General features: G+C 37.1%; 1 protein-coding gene across 4 annotated transcripts in view; it reads left to right on the top strand.

Moving 5' to 3' along the window:
- tpk1 (thiamin pyrophosphokinase 1) overlaps nucleotides 1-25,400 on the top strand; it is a 72,743-nt gene that overhangs the window by 17,349 nt on the left and 29,994 nt on the right. For 3 of the 4 annotated variants that reach the window (XM_078790608.1, XM_058060119.2, XM_058060120.2), the window contains 3 exons: nucleotides 1,858-1,927; nucleotides 20,258-20,330; nucleotides 22,385-22,480. In XM_078790608.1, the coding sequence (XP_078646734.1) occupies nucleotides 1,858-1,927; nucleotides 20,258-20,330; nucleotides 22,385-22,480 (239 nt within the window). The remainder of the gene's footprint in view (nucleotides 1-1,857; nucleotides 1,928-20,257; nucleotides 20,331-22,384; nucleotides 22,481-25,400) is intronic. The other variant, XM_078790609.1, reaches the window with a different exon arrangement.

Raw genomic sequence — 25,400 nt, 5'->3', positions numbered from 1 at the left:
GTTTCTTGTTTATAGATGTATTTTTTCATCCTAATCAATTACATATATTCTATTCTCCTACTTCCATACAAACATGAATACAGCATCAAAGAATACTAGACAAAGCAGACAACATGTACAAGGGTTGGCTGTCTCTTTGGTGCGAGCTAAAGAAGAATAAGCATAACTAAATCTTTGAAGTCTTTCCCCTGCGTGTACTCCAACACCCCCCAAACATAAAAGGGCTTTTAAAAAAAAAATAGTCTGCCTGTTCAATTTAAATAGAATAGAGGCCATGAAAGAGAATACCTTTGCAAATAGTTTGCATCTCATTTTGAGCAACGGCATATCATAAAAGCAGAAAGTAACCTCCTCATTTGTCTGCTTTTTAAAAATCAAAACAGGTAAGAGCTACCTCACTGGCAGAAGTAAAAAAAAAATTTTTTTTGAAACTTTAATGCTAGAGGAAGGCATCTAAATAAATTGAATATCACTGTTGACGTTAGAGTTGAAATACACTTCTAAAAATAAAAAAAAAGATTTGACATTGATGGAATCATGTTCTCCTTTTACTTATTGAAAATGTTAAATAAAAAAATATGTTGTTTTTTTTTAAAAAGGCCCACCATGAGGAAATTACTGTTACGAGAATAAAGTCAAAATATTAATGAAAAAAGAGCAAAGTTGGCACTAATTGGCTTTTTCACTCATTGAAATATTAAATAAAAAATATGTTGTTTTTTAAAAATGCCCACTATGAGGAAAATACTGTTACTAGAATAAAGTCAAAATATTAATGAAAAAAAGAGCAAAGTTGATACTAATTGGCTTTTTCACTTATTGAAATATTAAATTAAAAATATGTCGTTTTTTTTAAATGCCCACTATGAGGAAAATACTGTTACTAGAATAAAGTCAAAATATTAATGAAAAAAAAGAACAAAGTTGATACTAATTGGCTTTTTCACTTATTGAAATATAAAATAAAAAAATATGTTGTTTTTTAAAAATGGCCACTATGAGGAAAATACTGTTACAAGAATAAAGTCAAAATATTATGGGAATAAATTTGTGACTACGTTGACAAACTAATTGGCTTTTTCACTTATTGAAATATTAAATAAAAATATCTTGTTTGTTAAAAATGCCCGCTATGAGGAAAATACTGTTACTAGAATAAAGTCAAAATATTAATGAAAAAAAACAGCAAAGTTGACACTAATTGGCTTTTTCACTTATTGAAATATTAAATAAAAAATATGTTGTTGTTTTTTAAATGCCCACTATGAGGAAAATACTGTTACTAGAATAAAGTCAAAATATTAATGAAAAAAAAGAACAAAGTTGATACTAATTAGCTTTTTCACTTATTGAAATATTAAATAAAAAATATGTTGTTGTTTTTTTTTCAAATGGCCACTATGAGGAAAATACTGTTACCAGAATAAAGTCAAAATATTAATGTAAAAAAGAGCAAAGTTGATACTAATTGGCTTTTTCACTTATTGAAATATTAAATAAAAAATATGTATTTTTTTTAAAATGCCCACTATGAGGAAAATACTGTTACTAGAATAAAGTCAAAATATTATGGGAATAAATTCATGACTACATTGACAAACATGTTTACTCAACAACTTCGGGTGTTAAATACTTGACCATTGCCACAAGCCACATGCAGCTCTGTAGCCGTGGGTTGCTGACCCCTGATTTAAACCCACTTAGGTGTAATACTGACTCCAGAAACCACAGACCTCATCCTTATCATCCGGTGCATTTTATCCTCCATTTTACTGCATGTGACAGTGACCATTCTCATCAATTTCTCAGCATTTCATTTCCCCTCATGTCTACCTTTGTCTTGCTGTCTCCCTGTAGCTCTTTTGACGGCGTGCGCTGATGGTGCTGCCAATCACCTATATAACATCACTGCTGGAGAAAAAGACAGGTGAGTCTGTTCTTTTATTCGTTTTTGTGTGTTAGCGAGCAAGTGGAATGCTGAATGTGTCGGTAAGTTCACATTACAAGATAGTATGTGCTTGGTAGTATTATTACTATGTTTATGTTCTGATGTTTTCCTTGGTTGACATGTTACTTTGTACGTCAGAGTGTGTGTGTCTAACAAGTGAAAGTTAAGTTTGTGTAGAAGTGAGAGTGAGAACAACGCATCTGTTGTGTGTCTGCCGGTACTTTTCCATTAGTGGTATGTAAGCGTTACTCAACTCTGATGGTTATGCGAGTGTGGGTGTCTTGCAAGTGAAAGTTAAGTTTGTGTAGAAGTGAGAGTGAGAAATATGCATCTATTGTGTGTCTGTCAGTACTTTTCTATTAGTTGTATGTAAGTGCTACTTAACTCTGATTGTGCTATGTGAGTGTGTGTGTCCAGCAAGTGAAAGTAAATTTTGTGTCGAAGTGAGAGTGAGAACATCGCATCTATTGTTTGTCGATCAGTACTTTTCCATGAGTTGTATATAAGCGTTACTTAACTCTGATTGTGCTATGTGAGTGTGTATCTAGCGAGTGAACGTTAAGTTTGTGTCGAAGTGAGAGTGAGAACATTGCATCTATTGTGTGTCTATCAGTACTTTTCCATTAGTTGTATGTAAGCGTTACTTAATTCTGATTGTGCTATGTGAGTGTGTGTGTCTAGCAAGTGAAAGTTAATTTTGTATAGAAGTGACAGTGAGAACAATGCATCTATTGTGTGTCTGCCACTACTTTTCCATTAGTTGTATATAAGGGTTACTTAATTCTGATTGTGCTAGGTGAGTGTGTGTCCAGCAAGTGAAAGTTAATTATGTGTCGAAGTGAGAGTGAGAACATTGCATCTATTGTGTGTCTATCAGTACTTTTCCATTACTTGTATGTAAGCGCTACTTAACTCTGATTGTGCTAGGTGAGTGTGTGTGTCTAGCAAGTGAAAGTTAAGTTTGTGTAGAAGTGAGAGTGAGAACATTGCATCTATTGTGTATCTGTCAGTACTTTTCCACAAGTTGTATGTAAGCGTTACTTAACTCTGATTGTGCTATGTGAGTGTGTGTATCTAGTGAGTGAACGTTAAGTTTGTGTAGAAGTGAGAGTGAGAACAATGCATCGATTGTGTGTCTGTCAGTACTTTTCCATGAGTTGTATGTAAGCGTTACTTAACTCTGATTGTGCTATGTGAGTGTGTGTGTCTAGCAAGTGAAAGTTAAGTTTGTGTATATATATATATATATATATATATATATATATATATATATATATAAAGTTTTTTAGCACTGTGCATGTGTAGCTCCAAGAAAAATACATAACAGTGCTGTTTTTTTCACATTTTTACACCCAAATGCTGTATGTGTATACAGCTAATGGAAGGCCGCTTTTGGCTTGTAGATGTACTATCTGGGGGCGTTTCAGGTCCCTGAAGTGTGACAAAGTGTGAACAAGAGTATGTTCTTTGAAGGCTGTCAATGAAAATGGGGGGTTTCACCTTTCAGGGACCAGCTTTGGTGGTGGATTTTTAGTCGGCAAGGTCAATTTAAAGCTGAAGATTTCATCCTTTAATCATTCTTGTTGAACAGACGCTCTTTTACTGTAGATGTTCCTATCTCATGAGTAAAATAGATAAAGTGTGCTCTCAAAGGTGGAATAAAATCCCTTGGTTGGTGTGGCAGTTCATTTTGTAAAAGCTACTCCATCCTGCGCCACTCTAGAAAGTGAAAGTTAAGCTTATGTAGACGTGAGAATGAGAACAATGCATCTATTGTTTGTCTCACAGTATTTTTCCATCAATCATATATAGGAATGGGTTCCCGTTAACGGTACTTTTATAGGTACCGACTACCGTAAAATCAAATGGCATCATGTTTCGGTTCTGAAACGGCAGTCTTAGTAGAGGGTCATGGTGCTGCTGCTAACGTCATTCCATTCAGCAGCAGCACAACTCTGTGCTATGTGAGTGTGTGTGTCTATCAAGTGAAAGTTAAGTTTGTGTAGAAGTGAGAGTGAGAACAATGCATCTATAGTGTGCCTGCCAGTACTTTTCCATTAGTTGTATGTAAGCGCTACTTAACTCTGATTGTGCTATGTGAGTGTGTATGTCTTGCAAGTGAAAGTTAAGATTGTGTAGAAGTGAGAGTGAGAAATATGCATCTGTTGTGTGCCTCCCATTAGTTTTCCATTAGTTGTATGTAAGCGCTACTTAACTCTGATTGTGCTATGAGAGTGTGTATGTCTTGCTAGTGAAAGTTAAGTTTGTGTAGAAGTGAGAGTGAGAACAATGCATCTATAGTGTGCCTGCCAGTACTTTTCCATTAGTTGTATGTAAGCGCTACTTAACTCTGATTGTGCTATGTGAGTGTGTATGTCTTGCAAGTGAAAGTTAAGATTGTGTAGAAGTGAGAGTGAGAAAGATGCAGCTGTTGTGCGCCTCCCATTAGTTTTCCATGAGTTGTATGTAAGCGCTACTTAACTCTGATTGTGCTATGTGAGTGTGTATGTCTTGCTAGTGAAAATTAAGTTTGTGTAGAAGTGAGAGTGAAAACAATGCATCTATAGTGTGTCTGCCAGTACTTTTCCATTAGTCGTATGTAAGCACTACTCAACTCTGATTGTGCTATGTGAGTGTGTGTGTCTAGAAAGTGAAAGTTAAGATTGTGTAGAAGTGAGAGTGAGAAATATGCATCTGTTGTGTGTCTGCCGGTACTTTCCCATTAGTCCTATGTAAGCGCTACCTAAATCTGATTGTGCTATGTGAGTGTGTATGTCTTGCAAGTGAAAGTTAAGTTTGTGTAGAAGTGAGAGTGAGAAATATGCATCTATTGTGTGTCTCCCATTAGTTTTTCATTAGTTGTATGTAAGCACTACTTAACTCTGATTGTGCTATGTGAGTGTGTATGTCTTGCAAGTGAAAGTTAAGTTTGTGTCGAAGTGAGTGTGAGAAATATGCATCTGTTATGTTCCTCCCATTAGTTTTCCATTAGTTGTATGTAAGCGCTACTTAACTCTGATTGTGCTATGTGAGTGTGTACGTGTCTAGCAGGTGAACGTTAAGTTTGTGTCAAAGTGAGAGTGAGAACAATGCATCTGCTCTGTGCCTCCCAGTAGTTTTCCATTAGTCGTATGTAAGCACTACTTAACTCTGATTGTGCTATGTGAGTGTGTCCCAAAAAGGCCTGAAGATATTAGACCGAAATTCACTCCTGTATTACACCGAATCCATAGGTGTAATAATAACATCTAACGCATTCAAACTTTAAAGTATCAAAACTGCTGTGTCATTGTGTTTGTCAAATGCTCACCGAAGCCTAGCAAGTAAAATGGCTGACAAATTAGTCTGTCTAAATGAAGGGACAGAACGTAACAAGAAGAAGCGCCGCAGTCGTGCCGAGGAGGATGGAAGTTATTTCACATTTGTTGTTGCAATCATTGCATTCCCGTTGCCCACCGAGAGACGCTGCACCTGCAAGATTGCCTTCTGAAGGACAAACACAAATGGGGAATTTTTGTGCGAAATGCAAATGATGGCAACTCATTCTGTATAAGCAAATGCCCTCATAGAATAAGGAGCTATCGTTTATTTCTTTTCCTCGTTTGACTGCATGTAGTGTCTTTCCACTGGAAAAAAAAAAAGTTTTGAGAGCCTTTAAACTTGGTTTGTTGACGTCAAAAAGTACTTTTCCACCTTTTGTGAAGCCATTTTTTTCCCAGCTCTTTACTACTTATTACTTGCTGGAAATACCAACATCTTTTGATTATGTACGATTTATTTTCTCCCAGTTGAATCAAATCAAATCAACTTTATTTGTATAGCACTTTTCCTGCAAATACATGCAACACAAAGTGCTTTACAGAGTTAAAAACAATTACTACAATTAAAAGGAAAACAAATACTAAGAAAGCCCCTCCCTCCTACCCTCCATACTAGACGCACACACACACATACCCACCCACAAATACACACAATCACACACAATCACACACAGTAGGGAGACATGGCATGGCACTGAGGATCAAGGATGGACCCAAGGATGGCACCCCCTCAGCAGACCCGACACAGTCCCCAGTGTGGAGGACCCCCCTTGAGGAAACACTGGAGTTAAAAGCTAAAGACTAAAAGCATCAAATAGGACTAAAAAGATAAAAACATAAGAAAAGTTTAAAAATATTAGTTAAAAGCCTTATTAAAAAGGTGTCTCTTTAATCTTTTTTTTTAAATATCAACAGTCTCTGCAGTCCTGAGGTCTCAAACACACGGCCCGCGGGCCAAATGTGGCCCGTAGGACACTAGTTTGAGGCCCCCGCCTTTAATGTTAGAAAAAATTATTATGTTTGATTAATATTCATGTTAAAGGTTAAATAACTGTTAATAGTTATCCTCCCTATCTGTGTGGAAGTGGTCAGTTTTTGGCTATCTAAGTTTAAAGGAAATAACTTGGAGGCTACCGTTTAGGTCGCTAGCTCTCTAGTTTGCGAGTTAGCATGTGTGACAAGACCCTGCAGTTGCGCAATATGTTGTAAATAAAAAAAGTACAAATGTGACGATAGTCGTGTTTTGTCATGTCTACAGGGCTCTAATAATGCTTTGTTCATTTTAATCTGAAAAAAATAATTTGTCTACCCACCAATATGGATGCTGTATGGTATCATGTACCCAGAAAAAAATTATTATGTTTGATTAATGTTCATGTTAAAGGTTAAATAACTGTTAATAGTTATCCTCCCTATCTGTGTGGAAGTGGTAAGTTTTTGGCTATCTAAGTTTAAAGGAAATAACTTGGAGGCTACCGTTTAGGTCGCTAGCTCTCGAGTTTGCAAGTTAGCATGTGTCACAAGACCCCGCAGTTGCGCAATATGTTGTACATAAAGAAAAGTATAAATGTGACTATAGTCGTGTTTTGTCATGTCTATAGGGCTCTAATAATGCTTTGTTAATTTTAAGCTGAAAAAAATAATGTCTACCCGCCAACTATATGTGGTTTCTTAAGTTTTTATTATTTGCCGTTTTATTATTGTTATTATATTTATTTATTACTGAAATAAAAAGCGAACAGTGGAATGTTTTATCAGAGCTTTTATTGTAGAAAATCGGAACCAAAGCAAAGTTTATTCATTTTTCTGTTAGGGTTAGGGTTAAAAAAGCGTATAAAAGCGTTTCTTTGTTGTTTTTTTTTTTGGGAAAACCTGATGCGGCCCAGCCTCGCCCAGACCCTAGCTCCAGTGGCCCCCAAGTAAATTGAGTTTGAGACCCCTGATGTATATTATTGACATAATGGCTATTGACATAATATTTGCAAATAATGATTAATAAATGTTGATTATAAAAAAGTGATATTGGATAATTCCTCACGGCACACCTGACGGTTTCTCAAGGTACACTAGTGTGCCACGGCACCAATGGTTGAAAATCACTGCTGTATGGTATCATGTACCCAGAAAAAATGATTACGTTTGATTAATGTTCATGTTAAAGGTTAAATAACTGTTAATAGTTATCCTCCCTATCCGTGTGGAAGTGGTAAGTTTTTGGCTATTTAAATTTAAAGGTTTCTCAAGGTACACTAGTGTCCCCGTGGCACAGTGGTTTCTTAAAATCACTGGATTATACCAATGGCTCAACCTGTACTAAATCTGCCACCGGTGATTGAAATGTTACTATTTACAGCTGAAAAGAGCCATAAAAGCGAATGCTGTTGTTTCAACTTCCTCGCTCCTCATCAGCGCGCTCACGCAAGGACGCACGCAAACTCTATTATCATACAGCTGTGAAATAGTTCCACTTTATTGAAAAGTGCACTCATCAGTCAATTAAATGCCCTTGAACAGTTTAAGCTTGACAACAAGAGATGCCATAAACTACGGCAATACTCGCTAAACCGTTTTCTGGCATCATCAACTAGCTAATTGTTATGATATCTCGGTAATAAAAGCGTTTTCACGGAGGGGGGGTCGGGGCTCAGGTGTCTGCGGCACGGCCACTGGCGCTCCTCGAACTCGAGCCTTGTATCTGCCCCGTTTCTAATTGGAAAATGACATTGCGTCTAATTAGTGCATCTAATCACATCCTCCGCAGGAGGATATAACGTCAGAGGATGAGTGAAGAGGTAGAGGATCAAGGCTGAATGTAATTGGACAGCTGCGTACGTGTGTGTGTGGATGGGATTTTGTGGTCCCAGTAAATTATGTTGTCAATAGATAGACTCTTTCGAGCACAGTCAAGGGTGTCCAATGTTTGTGGCCTGCGGCGCATTCTAAAAATATAATTTAACAAGAAAACTAAAACTGTAAGAACTCTGATGTCATTTTACAAGAATAAAGTCAAAATATTAAACATAAAGTTTAAATATTAAAGATTTCATTTTTTCCACTTCATTTTCGGAAAATTACATTGGGTAAAATGTTATAATATGGGAATAAGGTCATAATATTACAAGAAATTATATAGTAGTTATAATATTAGTTATAAAATAAATAGGTAAATAGTTGGAACATTTAAAAAAAATGAACGGCTGTAATTTTATGAGAATAAAGTCAAAATATTAAGCATTACGTTGAAATATTAAAGATCTTTTTTAATTAAATACTAAAGGTGTAATTTTTAGAAAACGAAATTGGGGAAAAAGTTATAATATGGGAATAACGTCATATTTAATATATTTATTTCTTATTTTAATAAGAAATTAAAAGTTAAAATAGTTTTCAAATAAAAAAACTGAACGGCTGTAATTTTATGAGAATAAAGTCAAAATATTAAGAAAAAAAGTCCTGTTTTAATTGGAAAAAAGTTAAAATTTTACAATCACAAACAAAAAAATTTATAATTTTAGAAGCATAGAGTTTAAATATTAAAGAAAAAATATTTTTAAAGACACAACGTTGTAATTTGGGGAAAAGGGTGGGGAAAAAGTTCTAATGTCATGAGAATAAAGTTAATATATTAAGCATAAATTTGAAATATTAAAGATTTTTTTTTATTTAATACTAAAGGTGTAATTTTAGAAAATGACATTGGGTAAAATGTTATAATATTGCAAGAAATTAAAAGTTAAAATAGTTGGAAAATTTAAAAAAAACTGAACGGCTGTAATTTTATGAGAATAAAGTCAAAATATTAAGAAAAAAAAGTCCTGTTTTAATTGGAAAAATTGGAATAATTATAATTTTAGAAGCATAGAGTTTAAATATTAAAGAAAAAGTTGGGGGAAAAGTTCTAATGTCATGAGAATAAAGTCAAAATATTAAGCATAAAGTTGAAATATTAAAGTTTTTTTTCCTTTAAATACTAAAAGTGTAATTTTGGGGTAAAATGACATTGGGTAAAATGTTATAATATGGGAATAAGGTCATAATATTGCAAGAAATTAAAAGTTAAAATAGTTGGAAAATTTAAAAAAAACTGAAAGGCTGTAATTTTATGAGAATAAAGTCAAAATATTAAGAAAAAAAGTAGAAACTTTACAAGCACAAACAAAAAAAATATATAATTTTAGAAGCATACAGTTTAAATATTAAAGAAATATTAAAAAATATATATTTTTACAAGATATATACATACCAAAAACACAAAGTTGTAATTTTTGGAAAAAAAAAAGTTCTAATGTCATGAGAATAAAGTCAAAATATTAAGTCATAATTACAATAATAAAAAATGCAAAAAGAAAAAGTTTAAATAGTTGTAAAAAAAAAAAAACAACAGCAGAAATGGAAAAAGTAGCTGTAATTTTACATGAACATACTCACAATATTAGGGAATAAGGTCAAAATATTATGTAAAAAAGTCATAATATTAGAAATAGTAGAAAAAAATGAAGAGAAAGTTGAAGTACTTGGAAAAATGTGTTTTAAAACATCAAAAATGGAAGGTAAAAGTATCATAACGTTTGCGCACCCCTGATCTCAAGGCTATTCACATCATACACGATGACTTTCAGTACGACGGGGGTCATATTTTATACCGTTGCCTCGCCATTCTAATATACTTTTATCATTTGCACAGCTTGGGAGCTTAAATTGTTTGACTATGGAGAATTGGGCCGTGCCATAACAGCAGACTCATGGGCCTGCAATTAAAAGGCTTTTATAACAAATTAAACTTGGCACTTGCAGGCCATTCACGGCACATATTTATTGCGACGTTGCTAGGCAACACACATTGTGTATGTAAAAGGTGTTTTTCTTTTCCAGATTAAATAAAAGATGGGATTTATTGCGTGGCTAAATTTAAAATCACTGTACAATTGTAGGGGTGCTCGCTAGCATCATCTACTGTGTCACTACTGATGTTTTTAACAGATAAACAACGTTTTCTAGTACAGTGTGCCCCTTTGTGGTCCTTTTGAATGTGCCATCCCATCATGAGTATGTTAAGAAATCACTCAGTCATTGCAGGGATTTGAACGCTTGCTGAAATAATTAGCTTTCATAGCTGGGACGGACTAGCGACCGTCATACAGTAAGTGAAGAGACAATGACGTTTGTGCTATTTTAATGAACCGCACTCGTCTAACTTTGGCATGTTTACATGCAACCAACGGTTCATTTGTCATCCATCGCTGGCGCTCCTTGTCGCGTCTCCTCTGATGATGAAAGGTTGTTACGCCCGCAAACGTAAGAACTGACCACAAACCTAATACAAATCTGCAGCTTTGAATGTAATGATAGGTAGGTAGGTAGTACGGTAGGTAGTACGGTAGGTAGTACCGTAGGTAGTCCAGTAGGTTGGTAGTACGGTAGGTAGGTAGGTAGGTAGTACGGTAGGTAGGTAGGTAGGTAGTCCAGTAGGTAGGTAGGTAGGTAGGTAGGTAGTACGGTAGGTAGGTAGGTAGGTAGTACCGTAGGTAGTCCAGTAGGTTGGTAGTACGGTAGGTAGGTAGGTAGGTAGTACGGTAGGTAGGTAGGTAGGTAGTCCAGTAGGTAGGTAGGTAGGTAGGTAGGTAGGTAGTACGGTAGGTAGTCCAGTAGGTTGGTAGTACGGTAGGTAGGTAGGTAGGTAGTACGGTAGGTAGGTAGGTAGGTAGTCCAGTAGGTTGGTAGTATGGTAGGTAGGTAGGTAGTACGGTAGGTAGTATGGTAGGTAGTACGGTAGGTAGTCCGGTAGGTAGTCCAGTAGGTTGGTAGTACGGTAGGTAGTACGGTAGGTAGGTAGTCCAGTAGGTTGGTAGTATGGTAGGTAGGTAGGTAGTACGGTAGGTAGTACGGTAGGTAGTCCGGTAGGTAGTCCAGTAGGTTGGTAGTACGGTAGGTAGGTAGTATGGTAGTACGGTAGGTAGTACGGTAGGTAGTATGGTAGTACGGTAGGTAGTATGGTAGTACGGTAGGTAGTATGGTAGGTAGTATGGTAGTACAGTAGGTAGTATGGTAAGTAGATAGTAGGTAGTATGGTAGTACCGTAGGTAGTACGGTAAGTAGTATGGTAGTACGGTAGGTAGGTAGTACGGTAGGTAGGTAGTACAGTAGGTGGTATGGTAGTACCGTAGGTAGGTAGTATGGTAGGTAGTACGGTAGTACGGTAGGTAGTATGGTAGGTAGTACGGTAGGTAGTATGGTAGGTAGTACGGTAGGTAGGTAGGTAGGTAGTATGGTAGGTAGGTAGTATGGTAGGTAGGTAGTACGGTAGGTAGGTAGTACGGTAGGTAGTATGGTAGGTAGGTAGTACGGTAGGTAGGTAGTATGGTAGTACCGTAGGTAGTACCGTAGGTAGTACCGTAGGTAGTACGGTAGGTAGTACGGTAGGTAGTATGGTAGTACCGTAGGTAGTACGGTAGGTAGTATGGTAGTACCGTAGGTAGTACGGTAGGTAGTATGGTAGTACGGTAGTACGGTAGGTAGGTAGGTAGGTAGATTGTACAGTAGTTAGTACAGTAGGTAGTACGGAAGGTAGGTAGTACGGTAGGTAGGTAGTACGGTAGATTGTACAGTAGGTAGTACGGAAGGTAGGTAGTACGGTAGGTAGGTAGGTAGGTAGGTAGTATGGTAGTACTGTAGGTAGTACCGTTGGTAGGTAGTACCGTTGGTAGGTAGTACCGTTGGTAGGTTGTACCGTTGGTAGGTAGTACGGTAGTACGGTAGGTAGTATGGTAGTACCGTAGGTAGTACCATAGGTAGGTAGTACGGTAGGTAGGTAGTATGGTGGGTAGGTAGTTAGTATGGTAATTAGTATGGTAGGTCGTACGGTAGGTAGGTAGTTAGTATGGTAGGTTGTATGGTAGTACCGTAGGTAGTACCATAGGTAGGTAGTACGGTAGGTGGGTAGTACGGTGGGTAGTACGGTAGGTCGTACGGTAGGTAGGTAGTTAGTATGGTAGATAGTATGGTAGGTAGTACGGTAGGTAGGTAGTTAGTATGGTAGGTAGTACGGTAGGTAACGGTAGGTTGTGTTTTTTTTCCTCAGTCCTACTACTACCATTTAAGTCTACTTCAGTGGTTTCGAAATTTCGCTGTGTCAACTTTATTCCCCGTATTTTAATGTCGGTACGTTTTATACAGAACAGTGGAAAAATCCCAGCTTTTACATGCAATATAAAAAGGAGCTTACGAGGACATTAGAAGGCTACGTACGGCTCCCTTGATCCTTTTCTACTACATTACCAAATGTATTCTCACAAGAACTTAGTACATTAAAAATTCAACACCCGCACTACGCACAAACCGGACTCATTTCCAGCAACACGAGCATTGTGCACTATTTATTTTACCATTAAAATACAATATGGTGTCATAATTACACAGTAGTAAATGTCAGAGGTGTAATGCTATCCTAACATTTATTCAATTGTTAATAAATCTTGTTTTTAGACACATGCAATCCGGACAATTATATCTAAATGTTACACTTAGGGGGGTAAAAGTGGGCTAATAAATTGACAATAAAAGCACAAATACTGCGGATTTCAGAAAATAATAGATGGAATGATACAGCACTCTACAAGAAGCAATGAAGTCTGTAAAATTGAATAATTAAAAATAAAAAAATCCAAAAATTGTTACAACTATAATGATAAAAATGGTAATATTAATGATGATTATAATGATGGTGATAATAATAACAATAATAATGGTAATAATGATAAAGATTACAACATAAACATAGACTTTCTTTATTGTCATTGCACAATAACATAGCAGGGAATAATAAATAATAAATAATAAATAAATAATAAATAATGAATAATGAATAATGAATAATGAATAATGAATAATGAATAATGAATAATGAATAATGAATAATGAATAATAAATAATAAATAATAATGTGGAGAATAAATAGATGACATCAAATATGAACAATGTACAGTGTAAACAGTAATTTGTACAAATAATAGATGACATCAAATATGAACAATGTACAGTGTAAACAGTAATTTGTACAAATAATTTAAATAATTCTATAACAATATATTATATATATAATATATATTATATATATTATTATATTATATTATTATATTATATATATTATATATATTATTATATATATTATATATATTATTATTAATATAATATATTAATATAATACTAATAATGATAATAAAGATAATAATAATATTACAATGATAATAATAACAGACAAAAGCAAGACTGTGGCATGAACAGATCAGATAGTTGAATACAAATGTAAATAATTATATTTAATAATATATATAATAATTATATTTAGATTTTGATTGATGTATGAAATGCACTGTAATGTTTCATATATTTGCCCAAATAAAACTAAAAAAATAAAACAAAGCAATGCAAGTACCTTTTTGGAAAAAAAAGTGTTCCAAGACATTTCTTGCTGCACAGAATCCAACTATATTCTCAATGATTGATGTAAGAAATGCACTTTAATGTTTCATATTTTTGCCTAAATAAAACTAAAAAAATAAAAATAAAATAAAACAAAGCAATGCAAGTACCTTTTGGGAAAAAAAGTGTTCCAAGACATTTCTTGTTGCAAAAAATCCAACTATATTCTCAATGATTAATGTAAGAAATGCACTGTAATGTTTCATATATTTGCCTAAATAAAACTAAAAAAATAAAAATAAAATAAAACAAAGCAATCTAAGTACCGTTTTGGAAAAAAAAAGTGTTCCAAGACATTTCTTGTTGCAAAAAATCCAACTATATTCTCAATGATTCATGTAAGAAATGCACTGTAATGTTTCATATATTTGCCTAAATAAAACTAAAAAAATAAAAAATAAAATAAAACAAAGCAATGTAAGTACCTTTTTCGAAAAAAAAAGTGTTCCAAGACATTTCTTGCTGCACAGAATCCAACTATATTCTCAATGATTGATGTAAGAAATGCACTGTAATGTTTCATATATTTGCCTAAATAAAACTAAAAAAATAAAAATAAAATAAAACAAAGCAATGTAAGTACCGTTTTGGAAAAAAAAAGTGTTCCAAGACATTTCTTGTTGCAAAAAATCCAACTATATTCTCAATGATTCATGTAAGAAATGCACTGTAATGTTTCATATATTTGCCCAAATAAAACTAAAAAAATAAAAATAATATAAAACAAAGCAATGTAAGTACCTTTTGGAAAAAAAAGTGTTCCAAGACATTTCATGTTGCAAAAAATCCAACTATATTCTCAATGATTGATGTAAGAAATGCACTGTAATGTTTCATATATTTGCCTAAATAAAACTAAAAAAATAAAAATAAAATAAAACAAAGCAATGTAAGTACCTTTTTGGAAAAAAAAGTGTTCCAAGACATTTCTTGCTGCACAGAATCCAACTATATTCTCAATGATTCATGTAAGAAATGCACTGTAATGTTTCATATATTTGCCCAAATAAAACTAAAAAATAAAAATAAAATAAAACAAAGCAATGTAAGTACCTTTTGGAAAAAAAAGTGTTCCAAGACATTTCATGTTGCAAAACATACAACTATATTCTCAATGATTGATGTAAGAAATGCACTGTAATGTTTCATATATTTGCCTAAATAAAACTAAAAAAATAAAAATAAAATAAAACAAAGCAATGTAAGTCCCTTTTTGGAAAAAAAAGTGTTCCAAGACATTTCTTGTTGCACAGAATCCAACTATATTCTCAATGATTGATGTAAGAAATGCACTTTAATGTTTCATATATTTGCCTAAATAAAACAAAAAAAATAAAAATAAAATAAAACAAAGCAATCTAAGTACCGTTTTGGAAAAAAAAAGTGTTCCAAGACATTTCTTATTGCAAAAAATCCAACTATATTCTCAATGATTCATGTAAGAAATGCACTGTAATGTTTCATATATTTGCCTAAATAAAACAAAAAAAATAAAAATAAAATAAAACAAAGCAATATAAGCACCTTTTGGGGAAAAAAAGTGTTCCAAGACATTTCTTGTTGCACAAAATCCAACTATATTCTCAAGAGACTCGGCTTTATATTACTTTTTCCCGTGTATTGTGTTGTATATTCTGTCTGGTGTTTACCCATAGGGGGAAATGTCTAATCTTTGTAAATAACACACTAACAAGTGTGGTTGAAAGCTCTTCTTTTTTGAAAAAGTCTCTTTGATAACGGTTGCTATACAATTTGACTTGAAAAAAAAAACAACAACAACAATGAAGTGGGCCTGAGGTGTGTGGGTAGCGACAGAGCAAAGTGCGTAGCGCAAGAAGAAGGGATGCTGAGGGAAAGAGAAATGTTCAAGGAGGCTGATGGACGCCTATTGAAACCTAGACAAAGGTCACTCTGCCCGCCCCCGCCCGCCCGGCACTCGAGGACAAACTGGAAGCAAAATGCTCTATTTCCCATTCAAATTAAAGTGTCAGTTAATATTAACGTGGAAAGGGAAGCCTATTGGACGTTCGCAAATACAGCTTGAGCACTCGGGGCTCAGATGCAGAATTTAGAGCCTCGCCTGGTCAATTACCAGGACTCCGATGGAGTCATCCCCGTTGGGGTCAGTCTGGTGTCGTCTCATCCAATCTGTCATGAAGGTTATTGGGGTATTGTCATCGTAACTATGCCCCTGTGGTGTTTTATTTACAATACTTTAACAATGCTACGCTAACAAGCTAACCAGTTAGCGACTTAAGAAGCCAAAAACCTACCACTTCCACACCGAATTGGAGGAGAACCTGACTTTATGCCGTGTTAAGGTAATATAATGTAAGGTAAAGTTGTATGGTAATATTTCAATACATTGCACAAAGGCAAAATCATTAGCATTAGTCACGCTAGTTGTCTGGCTTCGACTGAGGTGTGCGTTTTGCTGTCTTGACGTATGAGCGGGTGTCTCGTAGCTAACAAGCTAACCAGTTAGCGACTTAAGAAGCCAAAAACCTACCACTTCCACACCGAATTGGAGGAGAACCTGACTTTATGCCGTGTTATGGCAATCTAATGTAAGGTAAAGTTGTAAGGTAATATTTTAATACATTGCACAAAAGCAAAATCATTAGCATTAGTAGCGCTTGTTGTCTGGCTTCGACTGAGGTGCGCGTTCTGTTGTCTTGATGTATGAGCGGGTGTCTCGTAGCTAACAAGCTAACCAGTTAGCGACTTAAGAAGCCAAAAACCTACCACTTCCACACCGAATTGGAGGAGAACCTGACTTTATGCCGTGTTAAGGTAATATCATGTAAGGTAACGTTGTAAGGTAATATTTTAATACTACATATCAAAATCAAAACTCCTGCAATCAAAATCTGTTGTCTTGATGTATGAGCGGGTGTCTCATAGCTAACAAGCTAACCAGTCAGCGATTTAAGAAGCCAAAAACCTACCACTTCCACACCAAATTGGAGGAGAACCTGACTTTATGCCGTGTTAAGGTAATATAATGTAAGGTAAAGTTGTAAGGTAATATTTTAATACTACATATCACCTGTATTTTAATGTTTTAATCAATAATAGTCAGTCATAACAGTCATTTACTAATTACTTTTTGAAACACCGTGATATAGCAAGGGACGAATAATTTCTTATTGCAAGCTACTCCTGTGGTATTTTATTTACAATACTTTGCACAAAAGCAAAATTATTAGCATTAGTAACGCTTGTTGTCTGGCTTCGGCTGAGCTTTGTTAGCTAACAAGCTAACCAGTTAGCGATTTAAGAAGCCAAAAACCTACCACTTCCACACCAAATTGGAGGAGAACCTGACTTTATGCCTTGTTAAGGTAATATAATGTAAGGTAAAGTTGTAAGGTAATATTTTAATACTACATATCACCTGTATTTTAATGTTTTGATCAATAATAGATTACAGTCATTTACTAATTACCTTTTGAAACACTGATATAGCAAATATAGCAAATAAGCACTAATTATATTATATTATATCATATTATATTACATTACATTACATTATTGCAGATTTCACACCGTCTCTCTTCAGTTTGTCTTGCCGGATCTCATTGGTGTGTAAGGAATGGGGGGGGGATAATCCCTCCGTATCTCGTTCTTCAGCCAACCGGAACATCGTTCCCGCCGCTCCCTGGCAAGCTCGCAAACACACATCCTTGCGTTTACCTCCGTCCTTGTGAGGACATTCACCGCCATGATGAGCTCCCCTGTCGCTTTACTTAACCGCGGCCATCACCGGGTGAATCCTTCACCTGAGGGCGGATTGTATACCATCCACTTATTACTGTAGTCGAGTTTGTTTTGAAGATGTGGAAGTGGTCCCCGGAAGAATAGATGTTCAAATGTTAGCAGACAGACGCTTCCCAACCAAGCGTGAAATCATGTCGTCTGAGCACTTCTCCGGATAGCAGCAATCACCGCCCCGGGTGGGCCTATTTTTTACCCCCCCCCCAAATAAACACACAGTAAACATAATGAAATGTTCTAATCATAACCGGCCTTTGTGTTTTGACTGATATATAAAGTATATGCGACAGAACTTTGTCATTCGGATGAATGAAATTAATATTCAGAGCACAACACCTCCATACACATCTACCCCCCCCCCCCCCCCCCCAGCCTCCTGCACAGTTTAATATGCAGTTGTAATCCTCTTTTATTGAATGCACTAACAAGGAGTGGTTTATATAGTAAGCATATAGGAGTTCATTTGGAACCACTGTGTCTGTTGCTAGTAGTAGAAGTATATATATATGTTTTTTCTGCGATAAAACTTTGGGACAAATTATGTTGAGGTGAATTAATTTTGATGTCAGGAAATACTAGAAATTTATACAAATAGAAATAATACAAATCTTGAAAACAAATACCTCAACATTTGCATATTCCGATAGTATTATGGAAGCACACAACAAGCGTTCATGTTTTTTTTTTTTTTTTTTTTTTTTTTACATTAAAACACTTTGCCCTGTGATTGGCTGGCGACCAGTCCAGGGTGTACCCCGCCGAAAATTAATGAATTCATTAACTAAGGGCCGGGTTGCACGGCGGTCTAGTGGTTAGCGCGCAGGCCTCACAGCTAGGAGACCCAAGTTCAATTCCACCCTCGGCCCTCTCTATGTGGAGTTTACATGGGTTTCCTCCGAGTACTCCGGTTTCCTCTCACATTCCAAAAACATGCTAGGTTAATTAGCGACTCCAAATTGTCCATAGGTATGAATGTGAGTGTGAATGGTTGTTTGTCTATATGTGCCCTGTGATTGGCTGGCCACCAGTCCAGGGTGTGCTCCGCCTGTCCCCCGAAGACAGCTGGGATAGACTCCAGCACCCCCCGCGACCCTCGTGAGGAAAAGCGGTAGAAAATTAATGAATGAATGAATAATTCATCAGGGGCGGCACGGTGGTCGAGTGGTTAGTGCGCAGACCTCACAGCTAGGAGACCAGGGTTCAATTCCCTCTGCCATCTCTGTGTGGAGTTTGCATGTTCTCCCTGTGATCTGATTGATCCATTTCAAGATTTGCAAGGATTGGTTTGCAAATTACCACCGGAATTATGTAGTCCTCGTTTTACCAACACCCAACAAGAAAAAACTCTTCGCAGTATAGCATGCCAAAGTGCACTTTCCCGACGGGAATATCACTGATTGGATTTACTTGCCACTCCCATTATTCACTGTTTACACCCTTTAGCCCTTTGTTAGCTAACGAGCTAATCAGTTAGCGACTCAAGAAGCCAAAAATCTACCACTTCCACACCGAATTGGAGGAAAACTTGACTTTATGCCGTGTTAAGGTAGTATAATGTAAGGTAAAGTTGTAAGGTAATATTTTAATACTACATATCACCTGTATTTTAATGTTTTGATTAATAATAGTCAGTCATAACAGTCATTTACTAATTATGAATTTTGTTTTAACTTGCCCCGGGCCATCGCTACATCATTATTGTCGAGCCCTGCTTGCATATTTTTAATTAGTTTCTTCGGTTTTAGCACGGATGCTATAAAACTGGCAGGTTATAAATGGTATAGAACAGGGGTCTCAAACTCAATTTACCTGGGGGCAACTGGAGCTTTTTTCAGATTCAAATATACAGCATTAACAGTTATTTAACCTTTAACATGAACATTAATTAAACATAATAATTTTACCCAATTAGCAAGTTAGCATCCTACTCGGTTCCATCTGGGAGCAGCGTCGTAACTTTAACAACATGTTTGATGAGATGCTTTATCTTGACGTGTATTTTCCGTTTTATTCCAAATCATTTCCTGCATTTTATTTGTACCCAGCGTCATAAGCTTTTAGCGTCATTGCTAATCCAAAGCAAAACAGGGCAGGGTAACAGGGTAGGGTAACAGTATGGGCGGGGCAAAATCATGTTAATTGTGTCCCGGTGTGCACACAGCTTTAAGCTGTCATTTCAACATTAAACTTTGGTATCAAGGTGGGGGCCTCAAACTAGCGTCTCGTGGGCCAAATGCGGCCCATGGGCCGCAAGTTTGAGACCCCTGGTATAAAACCATTGTAATGACAATAGTTGAGATTGGCCGATATGATATTTTTGATATATTTTCTTGATACAAACGTCACTATTTATTCAGGATTGGGACCGGTACTACAAAGTACAATTTGTGTCTTTTCTGTGACTGGTTGTCTTCTTAGCAACCCAACTTAGCACTGCCTAAAATAGATGGCAGTCCTATGGGAAACACCGATAGAGCATTACATTATGTTACTTGTACTCTAAAAGTTTTGAGTGCATGAACGTGAGAGCCAGGGGTAGCGCCACCGAGCCATCTGTCTGTCCGTCTACCCGCGGCGACATCGCCCGTCTCCCTTGCCGCACATATCAAAGTACTGACACATGCCCCGGTGTCCTCTTTTCTCTCTCTTCTCCTCTTCTTGTATCTTTTCCTTTCATGCAATCGCAATCTTTCTTCTTCTGTCACTCACACTCGTTCCCTATCGTTCCATCCAGCTTCCTTCCCGACTACATCAGTGGGGACTTTGATTCCATTACTGCAGAAGTGCGGGATTTCTTTGCAGACAAGGTGAGTAGAAAACAACAAACACAGTGGAATACACACACATATTGATTAGTAATATACTGTAAATAAGGGTTCAGGTTAAACCCCCCCACCAAGTGTTTGACACCACTTGACCATGGTTTGGAATGTACCATGCTTCCACTGCCATGAGCTACATACAGTAATAGTTAGCAGTACTTTTTTTTTCCAGGAAGTCCAATTCTGAATAACTTTCGAATCATAGGTTGACACACCTTACAGCAGGGGTCAGCAACGCACGGCTACAGAGCCTCATGTGGCTCTTCAGCTTCTTTGTTGTGGCTCCCTTCGCAAAAGTATTTTTTAACACCCGAATGGGGGAGCGGATAGATGCTAGGTTCTCACAGGTCAGATTTCCTGGAGCTATTTGACATTTGTTTAAAAAATAAAAAAATTATACAAAAATTATCTGGGTACTCCGGTTTCTCCCACATCACATGTCTATTGGTGTGAATGTGGCTTGTCACAAGTCAGCTGGGATAGGCTCCAGCATACCCCTTCGACCCTCGTGAGGATAAGCGGAAATACAACTTATACTTTCTTATATGCCAGGGGTCTCAAACTCAATTTACCTGGGGGCCACTGGAGCTAGGGTCTGGGCAAGGCTGGGCCGCATCAGGTTTTTCCAAAAAAAAAAAACGCATTTATTAAAAACGGAAAAATATACAAACTTTTTCAGTGTTTTGGTTCCGATTTTCTACAATAAAAGCGCTGATAAAACATTCCACTGTTCTCAAATATCTTAATTTTTATTTTTCTGCACAAAATAAGATGAAAAATAAATAAACAAATCAAGAATAAAGAAAATCAATCAGTAATAAATACATAAATATAATATTAATAATAAAACGGCAAATAATAAAAACTTATAGTGGGTGTGTAGACAAATTATTTTTTTCAGATTAAAATTAAAAGCATTATTAGAACCCTGTAGACATGACAAAACAACTATAGTCACATTTATACTCTTTTTATTTACAACATATTGCGCAACTGCAGGGTCTTGAGACACATGCTAACTCGCAAACTAGAGCGCTAGCGACCTAAACGGTAGCCTTCAAGTTATTTCCTTTAAACTGAAATAGCCAAAAAACTTACCACTTCCACACAGATAGGGAGGATAACTATTAACAGTTATTTAACCTTTAACATGAACATTAATCAAACGTAATAATTTTTTCTGGGTACATGATACCATACAGCATCCATATCAAACTTGCGCTGGCCGCACTAACATTAAACTTTCATATCAAGGCGGGGGCCTCAAACTAGTGTCCTGCGGGCCACATTTGGCCCGCGGGCCGCATGTTTGAGACCCCTGTTATATGCAAAACTGCACGATAACCGAGATAGTATATGAGAAACAAGGCAAAATCATACGAAAAACCAAATCATACAACAACAGATGTTCGAAAACCGAGGTTCCGCCGTCCTGCTCTTGTGTGGTCTTTGTGTGTTTCCATCTCAGAATACAAAAACTCGACACATGTTCCCAAAAATCCATTAACACAGTTTATCGCCTACTTCCTCCCGCTGCGGCATTTGCGATAGTCATCATTTTTTTGTAATACAGAAAATATCACACAGCACAAAAGGAAAGTTATTGCTTATGGATTAATAGGACTTTTTGAAGCATTCCCAAAAAGGGAATAATTCAGCATAAACGGAATGGAGAGCACAAGGGAGGGAGTGAAACAAGAGAAGAAGAGGAGGTAGAGGAAGGAGGATGGATTGGAGCCAGTGGGCATAATTGTGTGCATTTGTGTGTATGTGCACACACACAGGGAAGTTTATGTGTTTTCGGAAAATGCCGGCATATGGAGAGTAATATATGGGAAAAAGAAATTGTCTGGTTGTACTTTAGGGCAGTGAACCTTCTACATTATTCAGCAGAAGAGCCCACAGACACGGCATGACCACGACACGGATGTACAGTACTTACAACCATTTCTCCATCCCTTGCTGTGTTATCCCACCTTCCTTTATCTCTGCCTGTGTTGGGAATTTTATTTTATTTATTTTTTTTAATTTGTGCTTAGGGGTGCCGACTGATAGAAACGAGTGACCAGGATCTTACGGACTACACCAAATGTCTTGTCATCATGGTGGAAGAGATCAAAAGACGGAAGTTGCAGGTGACATTTTTCCCATTTAAATTATTTTCTCCGGATATTACGATTTAATCCAACATTCCATAAACAAGTGAGGGCAATTGGCGACTCAAAATTGTCCTCTGCACGGTGATCAAGTGGTTAGCACGCAGACCTCACAGCTAGGAGACCCGAGTTCAATCCCACCGTCGGCCATCTCTGTGTGGAGTTTGCATGTTCTCCCAATACATGTGTGGGTTTACTCCGGTTTCCTCCCACATTCCAAAAACATGCTAGATTAATTAGCGACTCTAAATTGTCCATAGGTATGAATGTGAGTGTGAATGGTTGTTTGTCTATATGTGCCCTGTGATTGGCTGGGGACCAGTCCTCGTCCGAAGACAGCTGGGATAGGCTCCAGCACCCCTCGTGAGGATAAGCAGTAGAAAATGAATGAATGAATGGTACCTTTTTGGTGTTAAGTTGCTGTGTGATGAGGTTAATGTTGTTTGTAACATGACACCATGAGTCAGACTGTTGAAAATGAATGAATGGATGATTATTATGTTATTATATTAGAGGCAACAAAGGTGAATCAGTTATGTACTAGGAGACCCAAGTTTGATTCCACCCTCGGCCATCTCTGTGTGGAGTTTGCATGTTCTCCCCGTGCATGCGTGGGTTTTCTCCGGGTACTCCGGTTTCCTCCCACATTCCAAAAACATGCTTGGCTAATTAGCGACTCCAAATTGTCCATAGGTATGAATGTGAGTGTGAATGGTTGTTTGTCTATATGTGCCCTGTGATTGGCTGGCCACCGCCCGAAGACAGCTGGGATAGGCTCCAGCCTATAATCTATTATTAGTACACAATAGCCATATTTACGCATTTAAGCATTTTCAACCATAAAAAGGGCTACATGAACAAAAAAATACATAAATATCAGGGTGAGCTGCAAGTTGGGCGAGTGGTTAGCGCGCATGCCTCACAGCTAGGAGACCCAAGTTCAATTCCACCCTCGGCCCTCTCTGTGTGGAGTTTGCATGTTCTCCCCTCACCTTCGAAATATGCATTTTTATCATTATTAGAGCTCTCTAGACATGAACTAACACCCCTATAGTCACCTTTAGACTTGTATTACCCAAAATACATAATATGAGACATGAATAAGACCGGCTGTATGGCCTGGACTGGTCGCCAGCCAATCACAGGGCACATATAGACAAACAACCATTCACACTCACATTCATACCTATGGACAATTTGGAGTCGCTAATTAACCTAGCATGTTTTTGGAATGTGGGAGGAAACCGTAGTACCCGGAGGAAACCCATGCAAACTCCACACAGAGAGGGCCTTGGGTGGAATTGAACCCTCACAGGGTCTCCTAGCTGTGAGGCCTGCGCGCTAACCACTAGACCGCAGTGCAACCCGGACCTTAATTCATTCATTCATTTATTAAATTTCTGCCGCTTATCCTCACAAGGGTCGGGGTTGCTGGAGCCTATCCCAGCTGCCTTCAGGCGAGAGGCGGGGTACACCCTGGACTGGTGGCCAGCCAATCACAGGGCACGTATAGACAAACAACCATTCACACTCACATTCATACCTATGGACAATTTGGAGTCGCTAATTAACCTAGCATGTTTTTGCAATATGGGAGGAAACCGGAGTACCCGGAGAAAACCCAGGGAGATGGCCGAGGGCGGGATTGAACTCAGGTCTCCTAGCTGTGAGGTCTGCGCGCTAACCACTCATTCCCCGTGCAGCCCGAAATCCTGTTTATGACTTTCTAAATATAGTTTTTAGCATAATTTAGTGCCCTTTAGACATTTTTGGAATGTGGAAGGAAACCGGAATACCCGGAAAAAACCCACGTATGCACGGGGAGAACATGCAAACTCCACACAGATATAGCCAAGGGTGGAGGTAGACAAATTGTACACAATAAAATACACAGAAAAGGGAACGCTACAGGAGGCTTTTGCCAGTGCATGACCTGGAAAGTGCTTGTCACTGCCGTCCTTCCATAGAGAGGAAAAGCCAGTTTTTAAAGTTAAACAAAGGGAAATTTTTTTTGTTGTTTTTGTAGTTATCCTCTTAATGAACAACCCGTACCCAGGCAGTGCCTCTACTGAGTTCTACTGTGTTGTCAAAGTAAGTGATGGATTATGCAAACAAAAAACATCTTAATGAGGTCACACAGTTAGGAAAGCAGTGATAACACAATCTACAGTCCTACAGTCTTATTACTAAACCACTTTAAACTGACGGACATAAGTCAAATACAATACAACACGACTGTTTATGCAAGGGTTAGTCTTGAATGAGTTTGTTACCCTTGAGAAAGACGTTCTATCCTGCCTTAAGGCTGAGATGCATAGAGGTCAGACATGTCAGGACTGTGCTTGACAACAGACTTATAGGTATATCAGTCGTGGGTGTAAGAATATATACACTGATATTCTGCAGGAATTGCTCTCTGGAGAATAAATGGAAAACATATTATACTTGCTTGGACACCTACACAAAAAGTGTAAATGTGATGTAATTGCTGTAATATGAAATATTAATGAATTGGCAAACCTTGGCGCCGTGTTTTCACACAATTTCAGCAGAATTGCACGCAACCTATGGTAATGGTAATGGTTTTATTTCATTTGAACGTGCATCAGATTACAATTAAATGCATCACATAATCAGTTCACAGTTCCACATGTCCAAAAGGAGTAGGAAGAAGCAAAGCTTATTAAATCCTACCCCTCCATCTGGTACTTTTACAATCAGTAACTGTTACATTTGTTCACTTCCTAGTATCATTTTGTTACTTTTTACAGCTTCTAACATTATTAGAGACCTCCAGATGTGAAATAACACCCCTATAGTCACCTTCACGGAATAAATGTCTACCACGGGTTAATTACAGTCACAACAGTAGCCCATGTTATTATGTTTTATTGTGATT

The sequence above is a fragment of the Doryrhamphus excisus genome, linkage group LG5 (assembly GCF_037039965.1).
Source record: "Doryrhamphus excisus strain RoL-2023G ecotype Guam linkage group LG5, RoL_Dexc_Guam_v1.1, whole genome shotgun sequence".
In the NCBI taxonomy this organism is placed as follows: Eukaryota; Metazoa; Chordata; class Actinopteri; order Syngnathiformes; family Syngnathidae; genus Doryrhamphus; species Doryrhamphus excisus.
Note: the sequence above shows the minus strand (reverse complement) of the source record. Positions and strands in the feature narration are given on the sequence as shown.